Source organism: Hemitrygon akajei, chromosome 6 (assembly GCF_048418815.1).
Source record: "Hemitrygon akajei chromosome 6, sHemAka1.3, whole genome shotgun sequence".
Lineage (NCBI taxonomy): Eukaryota > Metazoa > Chordata > Chondrichthyes > Myliobatiformes > Dasyatidae > Hemitrygon > Hemitrygon akajei.
The window spans coordinates 118,063,578-118,077,420 of NC_133129.1; the positions used below are offsets into that span (position 1 = coordinate 118,063,578).

The 13,843-nt window shown below is 43.0% G+C and overlaps 1 protein-coding gene across 1 annotated transcript in view; it reads right to left on the reverse strand.

Annotated features, from left to right (window-relative positions):
• The window catches only part of LOC140729411 (astacin-like metalloendopeptidase), a 103,055-nt gene that overhangs the window by 27,334 nt on the left and 61,878 nt on the right, over positions 1–13,843 (reverse strand). The window contains exons 10-11 of the mRNA XM_073049119.1: positions 12,035–12,257; positions 11,826–11,941 (exon numbers count right to left, since the gene is read on the reverse strand). Coding sequence (XP_072905220.1) covers positions 11,826–11,941; positions 12,035–12,257 — 339 coding nt within the window. The remainder of the gene's footprint in view (positions 1–11,825; positions 11,942–12,034; positions 12,258–13,843) is intronic.

Consider the following 13,843-nt stretch of genomic DNA (forward strand, 5'->3'; position numbering starts at 1 on the left):
TGGGCTCCCCACCCCTGCCTCTGGGGTTAGCGGGCTCTGTGGCCGGGCCGGGTCTGGTTTGCTGCTGGGAGCTTGGCCTGGTGATCTGTGCCACGGACGCCCCACTCACCTTCTTGGCGTTCCACAGCAAGTCCGCCCGGGCTGCCACCTTCCGGGGGTCGCTGAAATCCGCGTCGGACAGCAGCAGGCGTATGTCCTCGGGCATCTGCTCCAGGAATGCCTGCTCAAACATGAGGCAGGGCTTGTGTCTGCCGGCCAGAGACAACATCTCATTCATTAAAGCCGATGGAGGTCTGTCCCCCAAACCATCCAGGTGCAGTAAACGGGCAGCCCGCTTGCACCGTGAGAGTCTGAAAGTCCTTATGAGCAGGGCTTTGAATTCCATGTACTTACTGTCCGCTGGGGGAGACTGTACGAACTCCTCAACCTGGGCCGCTGTGTCCTGGTCGAGGGAGCTCACCACGTAGTAGTAACGTGTGTCCTCTGAGGTTATCTGCTGAACGTGGAATTGGGCTTCTGCTTGCTGGAACCACAGGTGAGGTCGCAGCATCCAGAAGCTTGGCAGTTTCAACGAAACTGCATGAACAGATGCGGCGTCGTTCATCTCCGGTCCAAATATCGTTTGGACCGTCGGGGTCACCAATTGTAGCGGTGTGCTACACGCAGTGCTGAAATAACGACACGGAGTCGGTAAACTGCAGTTAAAGAAGATTTTATTTGAACTTCGCGGCTTCGCTTTAAAGCCTCCCTGATCCCGCCCTCCCCGGGCGCAGATGCTGTAGGAGGCATGTACTCACAGTCCCGTGCGAGCTTTTTCCTTTGTTAGTGAAGTAGACCTGGCGTCCTTTTGGGACTGGCCTTTATGCCGGCGCGCTGGCTATTTGTGAGCCGGTTCGAGTGCGCTAGGAAGTGGGTCGCCACAATGCTAGTAATAGCTCTGAGGCTCAGCAGGGAAGGGTGAAGCTAGACATGACTCTAGTGATAGGAAATTTGCTAGTTAGAGGGTACAGAGGAGATTCTGTGGCTGCAAAAGGGATTCCAGGATGATATGCTGCCTTTCTGGTACCCGGGTCAAGGATGTCTACGAACAATTGCTTTCTGAAATGGGAGGCTGAACAGCCAGAAGTTGTGGTGGATATTGACATAAATTATGCAAGTAGATAAAAGAGGTCCTGCAGAGTGAATATACAAAGTTAGGAACAAGGTTATAAAAAGCAGGACCTCATGCAGAATAATCTCTGAATTATTTGCAGTGCCATGTGGTAGTGAAGGTAAGAAAAGGATGGTATGGCAGATGAATGTGTGGCTGAAGGTTTGGAGGAGGGGACAGAATTCATACTTTTCGATCATTGGGAGATATTCTGGGATAGAGGTGATCTGTACAAGAGAAATAGGTTGCACTTGAACTGGATGGGTCTAATATCCAGGTGGGCAGATTTGCTCATACTTCTAGAGAGAATTTAAACTAGATTTGTGATGGCAGGTGGTGGTGGGTGGAGTAAGTGTGAAGGTGGGATCCAAATTTATAGTGGGGCAGATGAGAAGCTGGAATTTGATACAGAACTGAATGGGAACCAGTACATCAGGTCAAAAAGTGGAGGGATTAAGAAGATAGATAGGCTTGGAGGCAGAGGATATGGGTAAATTCCTAAATAAATACTTTGCATTGATATTTACAAAGGAGATTCACACAGTGAGATCATTGTGGAATATGCTAATATGTCAGAACATTTTGAGCTAAACAAAGAGGTGGTGTTCTGTCTTTTGAACAATATTAAGGTATATACCCCCAGGGTCTCAGGACATATGCCCCAGGTTATACAGAGTAAGACAAGAGATGAGATGGCTGGAATCTTGACCCTCTATTTGTGTCCTTTCTAGCCATAGGCAAGGTCCCAGTTTATCCTCTATTCAAGAAGGAATATGGAGATAATCCTGGAAATTATAGACTAGTGAGTCTCACATTATGGTCGGGAAGCTACTGGAGGGGATTCTTAGCGATTATGATTTATGAATATTTGTTAAAGTATAGCCTAATTAGGGATAGTCAGCATGGTTTTGTGTGGGAATGGTAATTTCTTACTAATTTGATTCAGTTTTTTGAGGTTTTGAAGATGATCAATAAAGATGGAGTAGTGCATCTTGCCAATATAGATCTTAGTGAGGCATTCAACAAACTTTATCCAGAAGATTTAAGATGCATGGGATTCACAGTGAGTTGGCCACTTGAATTTGGAATTAGCTTGCCCAAAGAAGATACAGTGTAGAGGTCAATGGGTCTTATTCTGGCTGGAGGTCCATAACCAGTAATATTCCATGGATTTGCACTGGGATGCCTGCTGTCCATATAATACATAATATGACTTGGATAAAAATGTGACTGGATGGGTAGGTAAGTTTGCAAATAACACAAAGATTAGTGGTGTTGTAGATAGTGAAGAACTTTAATTTCAAAAGTGTGAGCAGCTGCACTTTGGGAGATCAAATTACAGTTAGTTGTAAGTAAATGCAAACAGATACTGACACTGGTCGGCTAGAGGAATGCTGAAGAAAGCCGAACACAAATCAATCACTGAAAAGTAACTTGCTTCTGGTGGAACATTAGTCAAAAGCGTGTGTGGGTTGGGGACTACCGCTGGCCAGTCCTCTAGGGACCCCCACAAGGCTAACAGAATTAAGGGTGCACCCAAACAAAAGGTAAGCACTTTTTGCGACAATTTGGACTAAGAATTCTGTTGGCTTTGGGGAGGTCTTGGAGTCTCAGAAGTGTGGAACACTGCCGAAGTGTCTCTCCGGTCCAAAGAATCTGGCAGAATTGGGGGTTAACAGGAGGCTCAGAGGATTGATCAAGAACACTGCAGTGAGGCTAAGTACAAATAAGTTAATAAGAAGTTAAGTTAAGAAAAAGTCCACGTGGTGTTGGTAAATCCCTGTGGGTACCGCTTCGTATGAAACGAAGGGCTGAACGGGCAGGGAAAGGAAAATAGAGAAAATCCTCGTGGATACCGCCTTAAGAGATAAGGGTCTGAATAGACGAGGTGCAAAGAGCAAGTTCTGTGGGTACCGCTCTGAATAGAGGTCTGTACGGGCAGAACAGAATAGACTAGGCATAGAATTAGAGTAAATAATATTATCCAGTAAACGAACTGTGAATCTCTGAAATACCTTAAAAAGAGAGAATAACATGACAGGTAAATGAACGGCAGTAGAGATTCTGAGCAAAAAATTCCTGTTAAATAAATATGAGATCACAAAAACTTCAGAAAAATGGGAAAAAAGAACCAAAAACCTGGTCACAAAGTGGCCAAGAGAAGGAACGTTTGATGTAAGTTTGTGCGAAGAAATGGAGGGACTAATTAAAAATTACAAACCAAAAGATAAATCTAAGAAAAGAGGGCAAAAAAGAGAACGAGAAATGGAAGTGCTAAAACTCTTCAGAACGGAGGGAGAAAGGCTGAGGAGGTCAAGTAGAATATTGATTACAAGCGAGGAAGACACTAAGGTGCTGGAGAAACAGCCTGTTAGAGAGAGAGGAGGGTACGGTGAGAAGCTGGCTTCGGCTCCGTACCCGGATGCGAAAGAAACAGAAAAACCCCCTCCCTATAATGAGGAAGGAACCCCTAAGCAGTACCCCCTGCTGACGGGAACAGTAAACATGCAGGGAGAAGTACAAGTTTGGGATAATGAGGAGGGGAAAAAAAATACGAGAAGGAAAAAGCAGCGATATGGAAGGAGATACAGGCAGAAAGGATCGGTGGGCAATCAGCGACTAGCTCAATGACTGTCTCAGCTTTGATTTGCAAATTAAAGTTTAATACTTCTTGAAGAATCTTCTGCGTCTCCTGGTCATTTGTGGGGCACGAGAAACCACGACAAAATTGGCGACTGTGGCAGGACACTATAACTCTGTTAGAGAAGCTGGCGCACGGAGGACATAAAGTACCCAAAAAGAAACTGCAATTTTGCACGCAGCAAGTGAAATACTTAGGCTGGGTAATATCCAAGGGAGTGAAGGCGATAGCACCAGATCAGATTGAGGCAATAACTAAGGCCCCAAAACCCCAGACTGTAGGGCAGATGATGACGTTTTTGGGAATGGCAGGGTACAGCTCAGATTGGATAGGAGAATATGCTGAGATTGTGGCACCTTTGAGAAAGATAATGAAAGAAGCAGGACATACAAATTTGAAGAACGGCTTACAGTGGAATGGAGAGGCGGAGATAGCTTTCAATACTATTAAGCAGGAATTGCAGTCAGCACCAGCATTAGCTTTGCCTGACTATGAGAAGGTTTTTCATTTGTATATATCCAACCGACAGGAGGGTTATGTCACAACGGTTCTAACACAAGTTTGGGATAATGAGGAGGAAAAAAAAACAATACAAGAAGGAAAAAGCGGCGATATGGAAGGAGATACAGGCAGAAAGGATAAAGGTGGAACAGGCACAGAGAGAAATGGAAGAAGGGATTGAATGGATGAAATACTTGAGAGAGGAAAAGGAGTATGAGGAGTATCGGTTATACCATAGAAATAAACAGACTAGAAAAGAAAGTGGCTCATCAGGGCGGGAAGAGATGAGGCATTCAAGAGGAAGTGGAAAAAAGATAGGAGATGAGAGGCTTGGAGAAACACGAGAAAAGGGAATCAAGCACGAGTAAGGATCATGAGGAGTCCCTGCCACAGGTGTACAGACACGGACAGGAAGAAAGAGAAGGTGACTCATTGGAGGAGCAAGAGTTAAGTGGAGAGAGAGAGGATGCAAGAATTTGTGGGGAAGAGGTAGGAGGCAGAAGCCTAGAAGAGCAGAAGGAGGCGGTCGGGGAGCGACTTGCAGAAGTAGAGAGAGAGCCAGATAAGTTACTGAGAGGGGATTGCCAGAGGAGATGCGAAAAATACTCCAGGGGCCAACCAAGTATTGAATCAAGACAGAAGGGAAGGACTCCACAGGGAGACCGAGGGAAGAAGAGGACCCCGGAGACATTGCACGAGGGCAGTCCTGCAGGGGCAACCAGGTGAAGTGTCCGAGGTAAGTAATGCGGAAGAGCAGTTAGCAGGAGACAGACAGGGGGAACAAGAAGCTGACACTGCACCGCAGGAGTTTGATCAATTAGTAAGGGAAATTTTTGATTCTGAGGACGGGCCTGAAGACTCTCAGGATGTGGTGATGGATAGTAGGGCTTCTTCAGATAATGGGGATGAGCTGGGAATGACCAGTCGTGCCCCTGGGGACAAAGCACCCACATACTCCAATGCAGACTTGGGAACCATTAGTGTGGCAGATATGGAATGTGACTGGTAACCTACAGAAAAGAAGTAAGAGGAGCACAACACTTACCTCCTCGCCATGGTTAAAGACAATGGTATCAATGGGCAACTTACACGGCAGGAATGATGAAGAGACAGAATTGTTACCTGTGCTCAAGGGAAAGCCCCACTCAGCATGTAGTTCCCATGCCTTATAACTCCTGCACTTGCACGCGGTGGCGAAGAGAGCACAGGGAACAATGCGAATGACAGTGTTCAGGTCCGGTTAGGGCTTGTTTCATGAGGATTTGTGTTAAAGCAGATCCCTGCTATCAAAACTGTATGAACAATGCACCAATGTGCCCCTGTTGGTGTATGTTATATTAGGCTTCCTCACAGTTTGATCAAAGCAAGCTTGCCTCTGCATGCAATTACAGCAGACCATGGGCTATAAATAAAAGAAGCCAGACACCTACACTGCAACAGCTTATAATGCAGGACCATCTGAATTATGAATGTTTCATGCGGGTGGGCACTCACCCGGTTGGCCACTTCCGAGGCAACTGCACTCAGACATGGGATGTAACCCCAGGTAAAAGACACTTGACGGGTTCCCCTCCTCCTGAGGGTGCAATGAACTCTCAGACTATCCCATTAGCAGACACTTGGTGGCTGTGTGGACAGGAAGGAGGTCTGAGATCTACGCTCCATCAGGTGGGCAGGAACATGTGCACATGTCATGCTGCTTCAGGAAGTTATAATGTCCCCTGAAGTACAGTCCAACGCTAACTTAACTTAACTGCCAGGACTTAAGAACTTTTTTAAGCTATTATTAATGCTTTTTGAGCTAGTGATTTAGATGCATATCATATTATTACTGAGTTAAGTATTGTATTGTATGTAATGAGTTTTTGCTACAACAAGTGTACGGGACATTGGAAAAAATGCTGAATTTCCCCATGGGGATGAATAAAGTATCTATCTATCTATCTATCTATCTATCTAACTTCTCTGCTACGGCAGAAGAGAAAATATGACCCGGACCCGACAATCTGGCTTGACAGTATAGGGCAGCCGAGAGGTATACCTAACGAATTCAAGGCACGAAATGAGATTGCTGCAGGCTGGGAAGCTATCATACCTGTAATAGGGGTAAGCAAAAATGTTGAATGGATAAACTATATATACTACAATCAACAGAGGTTCATCAACTACACCGATGATGCACTGGAGACCTTAGGGCAACAGCTGGATGCAACTAGCAGGGTGGCGTGGCAAAACAGACAGGTACTGGATTGGCTTTTGGCAGAAAAAGGGGGTGTGTGTGTAATGTTTGGAGAACAATGCTGCACTTTCATACCGAACAATACTAGCCCAGAAGGGTCTTTACCAGAGCAATGAATAAATTAAAGAATCTGCGGACGGAGGTCAAACAGAATGCAGGATTTGAACATCAGTTCTTTGATTGGTTGGAAAGTAGACTCGGAGGATGGGGAGCATGGCTGACTAAAATAGCAATAACTGTCAGTATTATATTGTTGAGCTGTGCGCTTGTGCTGTGCTGTTTTCTTCCTTGTCTCAAATCTCTTGTAGTGCGTGCTGCAACCAAACAATTTCCAATGCTCGTGGCAATTACTGAAGCAAGCTTAGTGGAGAAAGAAACACCGAAAATGTATCGTTATAGCCTACAACACCTGCAGGATGAACTAGAGCAAAACGACAGTGTGGGAGTAGATTGTAAGGGCTTCTGAGTCTTTTTCCCTGTCTCAGGTACAGAGGGACAGGTTTTTGGCTCAGCGGCCCAGGGTAACGGAGAGAATACTTTGAGGTCTTGGCGCAGAAAATTATAGTTTAACCCGAGATTTGGGAATAAGTGCTTGAGTTTATTGGGGCTTTTGTGCGCAGACTCTTAGTCTTTTCTCTGTGCGAGACCCTCTGGGTCTCAAAGGGGGGATATATTGGAGTATAAAAGTACCGTAGATTCCGGATTATAAGCCGCTACTTTTTTCCCACATTTTGAACAGCTTTGAACTCTGCGGCCTTTAATCCAGAGCGGCTAATACATGGTTTTTTTTTCATGCCGCCTCGTAAACATTTTGCCTCGTAACAGTAGACCAATAAAATTGATGAGTAGTTCACAGAGGTCCAATGAAATTGTACGATAAATCAAGCGCACTTTCACAATTAAATTATTGTAAATCAGTCATTTGTACTCACCCTCATCAACATGGAAAACACTCGAAGAAAAGCATTGTGCTGCCTTTATGGCAGTTACTTAGTTTATAATATTTTCGCTTAGTAATTCATTTGTTAGTTAAAGTTAGAAGTGTTTTAACTATATTTGTTTTCTGTACTACATCCTGGGATGCTATGACGTCACACCCGGTTTCGCCGCGTCTTGTGGGATACCGGTTTGCGATAAACGGGAAGGTGGGGGCATTACGCGAGCTCATCAGACCCGAGCACATCAGACCCGAGCGCATCAGACCGAAGGCGCATCAGACCCGATCGCGTTACGCGAGCTCATCGGACCCGAGCACATTAGACCCGATTAGACCCGATCGCGTTACGCGAGCTCATTAGACCCGAGCACATTAGACCCGATTAGACCCGATCGCGTTACGCGAGCTCATTAGACCCGGGCACATCAGACCCGAGCACATTAGACCCGATTAGACCCGATCGCGTTACGCGAGCTCATCAGACCTGAGCACATTAGACCCGATTAGACCCGATCGCGTTACGTGAGCTCATTAGACCTGAGCACATCAGACCCGAGCACATTAGACCCGATCGCGTTACGCGAGCTCATTAGACCCGAGCACATCAGACCCGAGCACATTAGACCCAATCGCGTTACGCGAGCTCATTAGACCCGAGCACATCAGACCCGAGCACATTAGACCCGATTAGACCCGATCGCGTTACGCGAGCTCATTAGACCCGAGCACATCAGACCCGAGCGAAAACGCTGCTTTTAAGTTAAAGGCGATCAATAACTTTTCCTGGTAGGCTGCAGTATATATATTTTAACCAGTCGCTAGGAGATATTGGAATGTTGTTCGTGCTGTTCAGTAAAAAAGTATATGCAACGTAATTTGTGTTACCGATACGTATGTATATTTAAAAGTAGCCGTATTACAGGCACGGTTCGAAAAAAAGCATTTGCAATATATATTTGTTTGTTACCATATGGATTTAATTAAAAGTTAAAAAATCCTCACGTGTAATATCTTTCTGTGTAAATATCTCATATTACAACGTGGGACACCTGCGGCCGAAAATCCGGTGCGGCCTAAAATCCGGTGCGGCCTGTACAAGTAAAAAATTGATTTTATTTCTAAAATTAGAGCCAGCGGCTTTTAATCAGGTGCGCTCTGTAGTCCGGAATCTACGGTATAAATTTTGCTGTGTAACCAAAACTATGTAGTCAGTTTTGAAACTTGCTATTTGCTATGCATGTACCCAATTTAGTAGGAGAATGAAATCTTAAGAATGTAGAAGACAATGGTGTGTTAATGAGAGGTAGCTAAGAGATGTAGATTAGAACATGATTAAGTCAATGGGTAGAAACAATAGTGGCGGATGTATGTGTGATACGCAACTATAGACTGATTGCATATGCTAATGCAACTAAACCAGGAGACTGCTATAAAAAATGCTATGTCCAAAGGATCTGTGGGCAGTCAGCGACTAGCTCAATGACTGTCTCAGCTTTGATTTGCAAATTAAAGTTTAATACTTCTTGAAGAATCTTCTGCATCTCCTGGTCATTTGTGGGGCACGAGAAACCACGACATTGGCAGGATGCTTAACAGCGTTGAATTACATTAGAGTGTGAGTACATTAAATATTGGGAGCTGTCCATTTGCTATCAAAATCAGATTTATAGCCAGAGCCAGGAAGTGGAATATGATACATGGGTGACTGGAGCTAAGTGATGGGAATATGGATAGTTTTGCAAATGTTGCCAAAAGATGTGGGAAGTTTTGTCGCTAGAGCCAGAAAACAGGAACATGGATACATATGTGGCCAGAGCAAGAATTTGAGATTGTGAAGTCAGACTGAGGTTTGTGAATGTTAGAGACCTGGATGGAAAAGTGAGTTTTGCAACTGAAGCTGGGAGTCAGGGATATGTATAAATTTGTGGCCAGGATTGATGTATCTGTATACCTGGCATCTAACTGAGTCAATCCTTGTCCTATACTGGAAAACTAGAATGGTGCCATGAAATTCGGACAGCCTTGCCATTGTAACACAGAATGAACTTATATCCTAAGTCAGGCAGAAGATTTATCAATGCTGCATCATATACTATTTAAGCACTAACTGGATCGATTCAGACTGTACAGGAATCTTCTACTTCAGATTATTATTTAAAACAACATCTTTGGAAATACAGAACAGAATTACACCATCTATATCTGCAAATGGAAATATTTCATCCAATTTTGAAATTGAAAGAGCTGGAGGATTGATTGTATTTGGATTACTAGCATCACACACTATAGAGTCTATCACCGTCCTTTCCTAATGGGAGCAAGGATATGGAACAAGCACACATCTGGAGCTGAGGATTGGGAACTTGAGACAGGTGTATGGCCAGAGCTGGGGAGAAGAATGTTGACCTGATTGTGTAGCTGAAGAGTGGGCGAAATACTCAACAGGGTACTATTGGGCCTCGCCCACGTGTGTTTTTATGTGTCAGTGTGTGTGAGTCAGATTGGATGTGTGTGTGTGTGTGTGTGTGTGTGTGTGTGCATGTGCGCTGGTGCATAGGCTTTAAATGTACTTTGACTCACAGAGAAATCCATCAAGCTGTGAATGCAGCAGATGCACAAAGATTATTTCCAATTTTAAAAATATTTTTACTAATGGAACAGTCCATTGCAATATTACAAGACCTAGATAAATACCCAGATTTGAAACTATACCCATGTTAATTGCCTGCAATAATGACATCTTAATTTATATTAAAAAAAGCAAGCGCCTCCCTCTTGGTCATGATAAACTTAGAAACATAGAAAACCTACAGCACAATACAGGCCCTTTGGTGAACATGTACTTGCTTTAGAAATGACCTAGGCTTACCCATAGCCCTCTATTTTTCTAAGCTCCATGTACCTATCCACGAGCCTCTTAAAAGACACTATTGTATCCGCCTCAACCACAGTCACCGCCAGCCTATTCCACGCAATCACCACTTTCTGAGTAAACAAAACCTTACCCCTGACATCTCCTCTGTACCTACTTCCAAGCACCTTAAAACTGAGCCTTCTCATGATGGCCATTTCAGCCCTGAGAAAAAGCCTCTGACTATCCACACAAACAATGTCTCTTATACACCTCTATCAGGTCACCTCTCATTCTCCGTCGCTCCAAGGAAAAAAGGCCAAGTTCACTCAACCTATTCTTGTAAGGCATGCTCACCAATCCAGGCAACATCCTTGTAATTCTCCTCTGCACCCTTTCTATAGTGTCCACATCCTTCCTGTAGTGAGGTGACCAGAATTGAGCACGGTACTCCAGGAGGGATCTGATCAGGGCCCTATATAGCTGTAATATTATCTCTCGGCTCTTGAACTCAATCCCATAGTTGAAGAAGGACAATGCACCATATGCCTTCTTAACCACATAGTCAACCTGCACAGCAGCTTTAAGTGTCCTATGGACACAGACTCCAAGATCCCTCTGATCCTCCACACTGCCAAGAGTCTTACCATTAATACTATATTCTGTCATCATATTTGACCTACCAAGATGATCCGCCTCACACTTATCTGGGTTGAACTCCATCTGCCACTTCTCAGCCCAGTTTTGCATCCTATCAATGTCCTGCTGTAACCTCTGACAGCCCTCCACACTATCCACAACACCCCCAATCTTTGTGTCATCAGCAAAATTACTAACCCATCTCTCCACTTCCTCATCCAGGTCATTTATAAAAATCACAGAGAAGAGGTTCCAGAACAGATCCCTGAAGCACACCACTGGTCACCAACCTCCATGCAGAATATGACCTGTCTACAACCACTCTTTACCTTCTGTGGGCAAGCCCATTTAATTAAAAACAGCATAATGGCTAAAGTGCAGTCACTCAATCCTTGTTCATAATATGAATGGTTTAAAAGGAGTGCATTGGAATGCCCATCATGGCCTGGATAGATATGGTTGCAACACTGAAGAAGCTGAGCATGCTCCAGAACAAAAGATCAATTTGAGTGGTATACCTTTTACTGAAAACGCTTGATTGTGGATGCATGGAGCAACTTACTGCTTAGCTAGGAGAATTACACTATATTATCATAGAAAGTTTTTAGCAGAATCTCGAGCCAAATAAGTAAAATTAAATGTTATAAATAAAAACTCCTATTCAATATAACTCAAAACTCACGAGAAATTATTTAATATTAATTTTCTTCAGGATTCTTCAGTTCAAAGCAGGTATCAGCCTACTTGCCGAATATTCAAACCTGAATTGTAGGATTTTTAAAAAATACTTGAGGCTTTATAAGATATAAATACTTCTAAGATATACTTACAGTATTGTTGTTTTTATACAGTACATTTATACTGTACCTTAAATGATCTTGGTATTAGCAGGGCCCACCAACATTTGTGTCTTAAATCATCTTTTTTCCAAGCTCTAAAATCAATATTGCCCTTTTTGCTTGTCAATGTGTAACCACATTCAACTGAAAGGGAGAAAATATTTATTAAACAGAACAGTTTAAAAACATACAGAAAGTCAAATATTTTTATGAGCTCTAACTAGATGAGAGTATTACCAAATTGAATCTTTGCACTGAAACCATATGCTCTCCATGTGCGTGAGGAGAAAAATTCGACTAATAAAGATGCTCCAGATGATACTACTGCTGGATTTTCTGAACCACAAGTTGGTCCATCAAGGACAGTAGACTCTAAACTATCACCGTCATGAATTATTACACGATCGGAATAACAGTTAATAAACTGTTCTACTTGAAATTTAGTAAATTGCAAGAAAATCTGTGAAAAATAAACAGAATTATAACAGACTGGTTATTTAAAATGATTCAAAAATACTGTAACAAAACCAAAAATCAAAAAGCAGAAGAAAATGAACAATCTCTTAAAGAAGAAATCTGAGAATATCTTTATCATTGTAAGATTTGTCTTCAATTGTCTGAAGTTAAAAACTAATTGGAAATTCAAGTTTGTTCAGTTATTCTGGCCTTTCAAGCACAATTCTCGGTCCCACTTGTCTACTTGAGTAAAGTTAAGGTAATATAGGAATTCGTGTGAAACCAAACAGAGCAGACACCTTGTCAGTGTCCACCCCTCTCCTTAAAAAACATCCATTTGCTCTGTCACTAGTAGTGTGCACAATTTATGCAAAACACTACAGCAACTCACAAAAGACTTTTTTGGACAGCATCTGCCACAGCCCCAACTTTTACATGTATTTACTTCTTGGGTTCATATTGTGACAATAAGTATATCATATTTCACAATCACTTTACAGCATTCCATAGGAAGAGTAAAATATCAGAGGTTGAGGTCCACATTGGTACTAATGACATAGGTAAAAAGGAGGTTCTACAACATAATTCTGGGAACTGCGTGAGGTTAAGAATGGAGGCTGTAGGAAATAGGAGAAACCAAACAGTAGCAACATGGTTCAGCGACTCATTCAACAGCTGGGTGGAGAGCAGAATGTAGTAGTAATTGGGGATAGTATAGTCAGGGAAATAGATACAATTCTCTGAAACAGGGATCGACAGTCTCAAGAGCAGGGTTGTCAGCCCCATGCCTATGTTTGGGGCATTTCATCTCACTTGCTGAGAAATCTGGAACGGGAAGGGAAAGATCCAGTTGTCCTTGTCCATGTGGGCACCAACGATGTAGACAGAACAAAAGAGATTCTAATGAGAGAATGTGAGCAGCGCAGGACAAAATTTAAAACACAGAACCAAAAAAGATAATAATCTCAGGATCACTGAGTCATGCAAATAGGAACAGACGTCAGAGAGCTAAATGCGTGGCTCAAAGATTGGTGTTGAAGAAGTGGGACATTGACAACTGTTTCAGTGGGACAGGTTCCATCTGAACCATAATAGGATTAAGGTTCTCACAAATCATATAACTAGGTCTGTGGAGGGGCTTTAAGTTCAATCGTTCAATAGCTTGGAAAAGTAGGATAAAGTAAAAGGAAAGGAGAATGCAGGAGAGGTTATTGAAGTCTCTAGAATAAAGAATAAGACAAAAAGTTCAGAAAGGGATAAAAAAAAATTAACTTCAGGCAAAATGGAAACAAAATTGAAAAGGGTTGCGCAGTTCGAAATTGGCAGGAATGACATGAGTGAGTTATGGTTGAAAAAAAAATCAGAAGTGGAGTTTAACATCCAAGGATACACATTGTATCAAGGGACAGGCAGTTGGGGTGAAATTGAAATTAAATTCTTAGGAAAATGTGACATACAATCAAAAGACGTGGAATCCTTGTGGGTAGAGTTAAGAAACTGCAAGGATAAAAAGACCCTGATGGGAGTTATATACAGGCCTCTGGACAGCAGCTCATATATGGGGTACAAATTACAATGGGAGATAGAAAA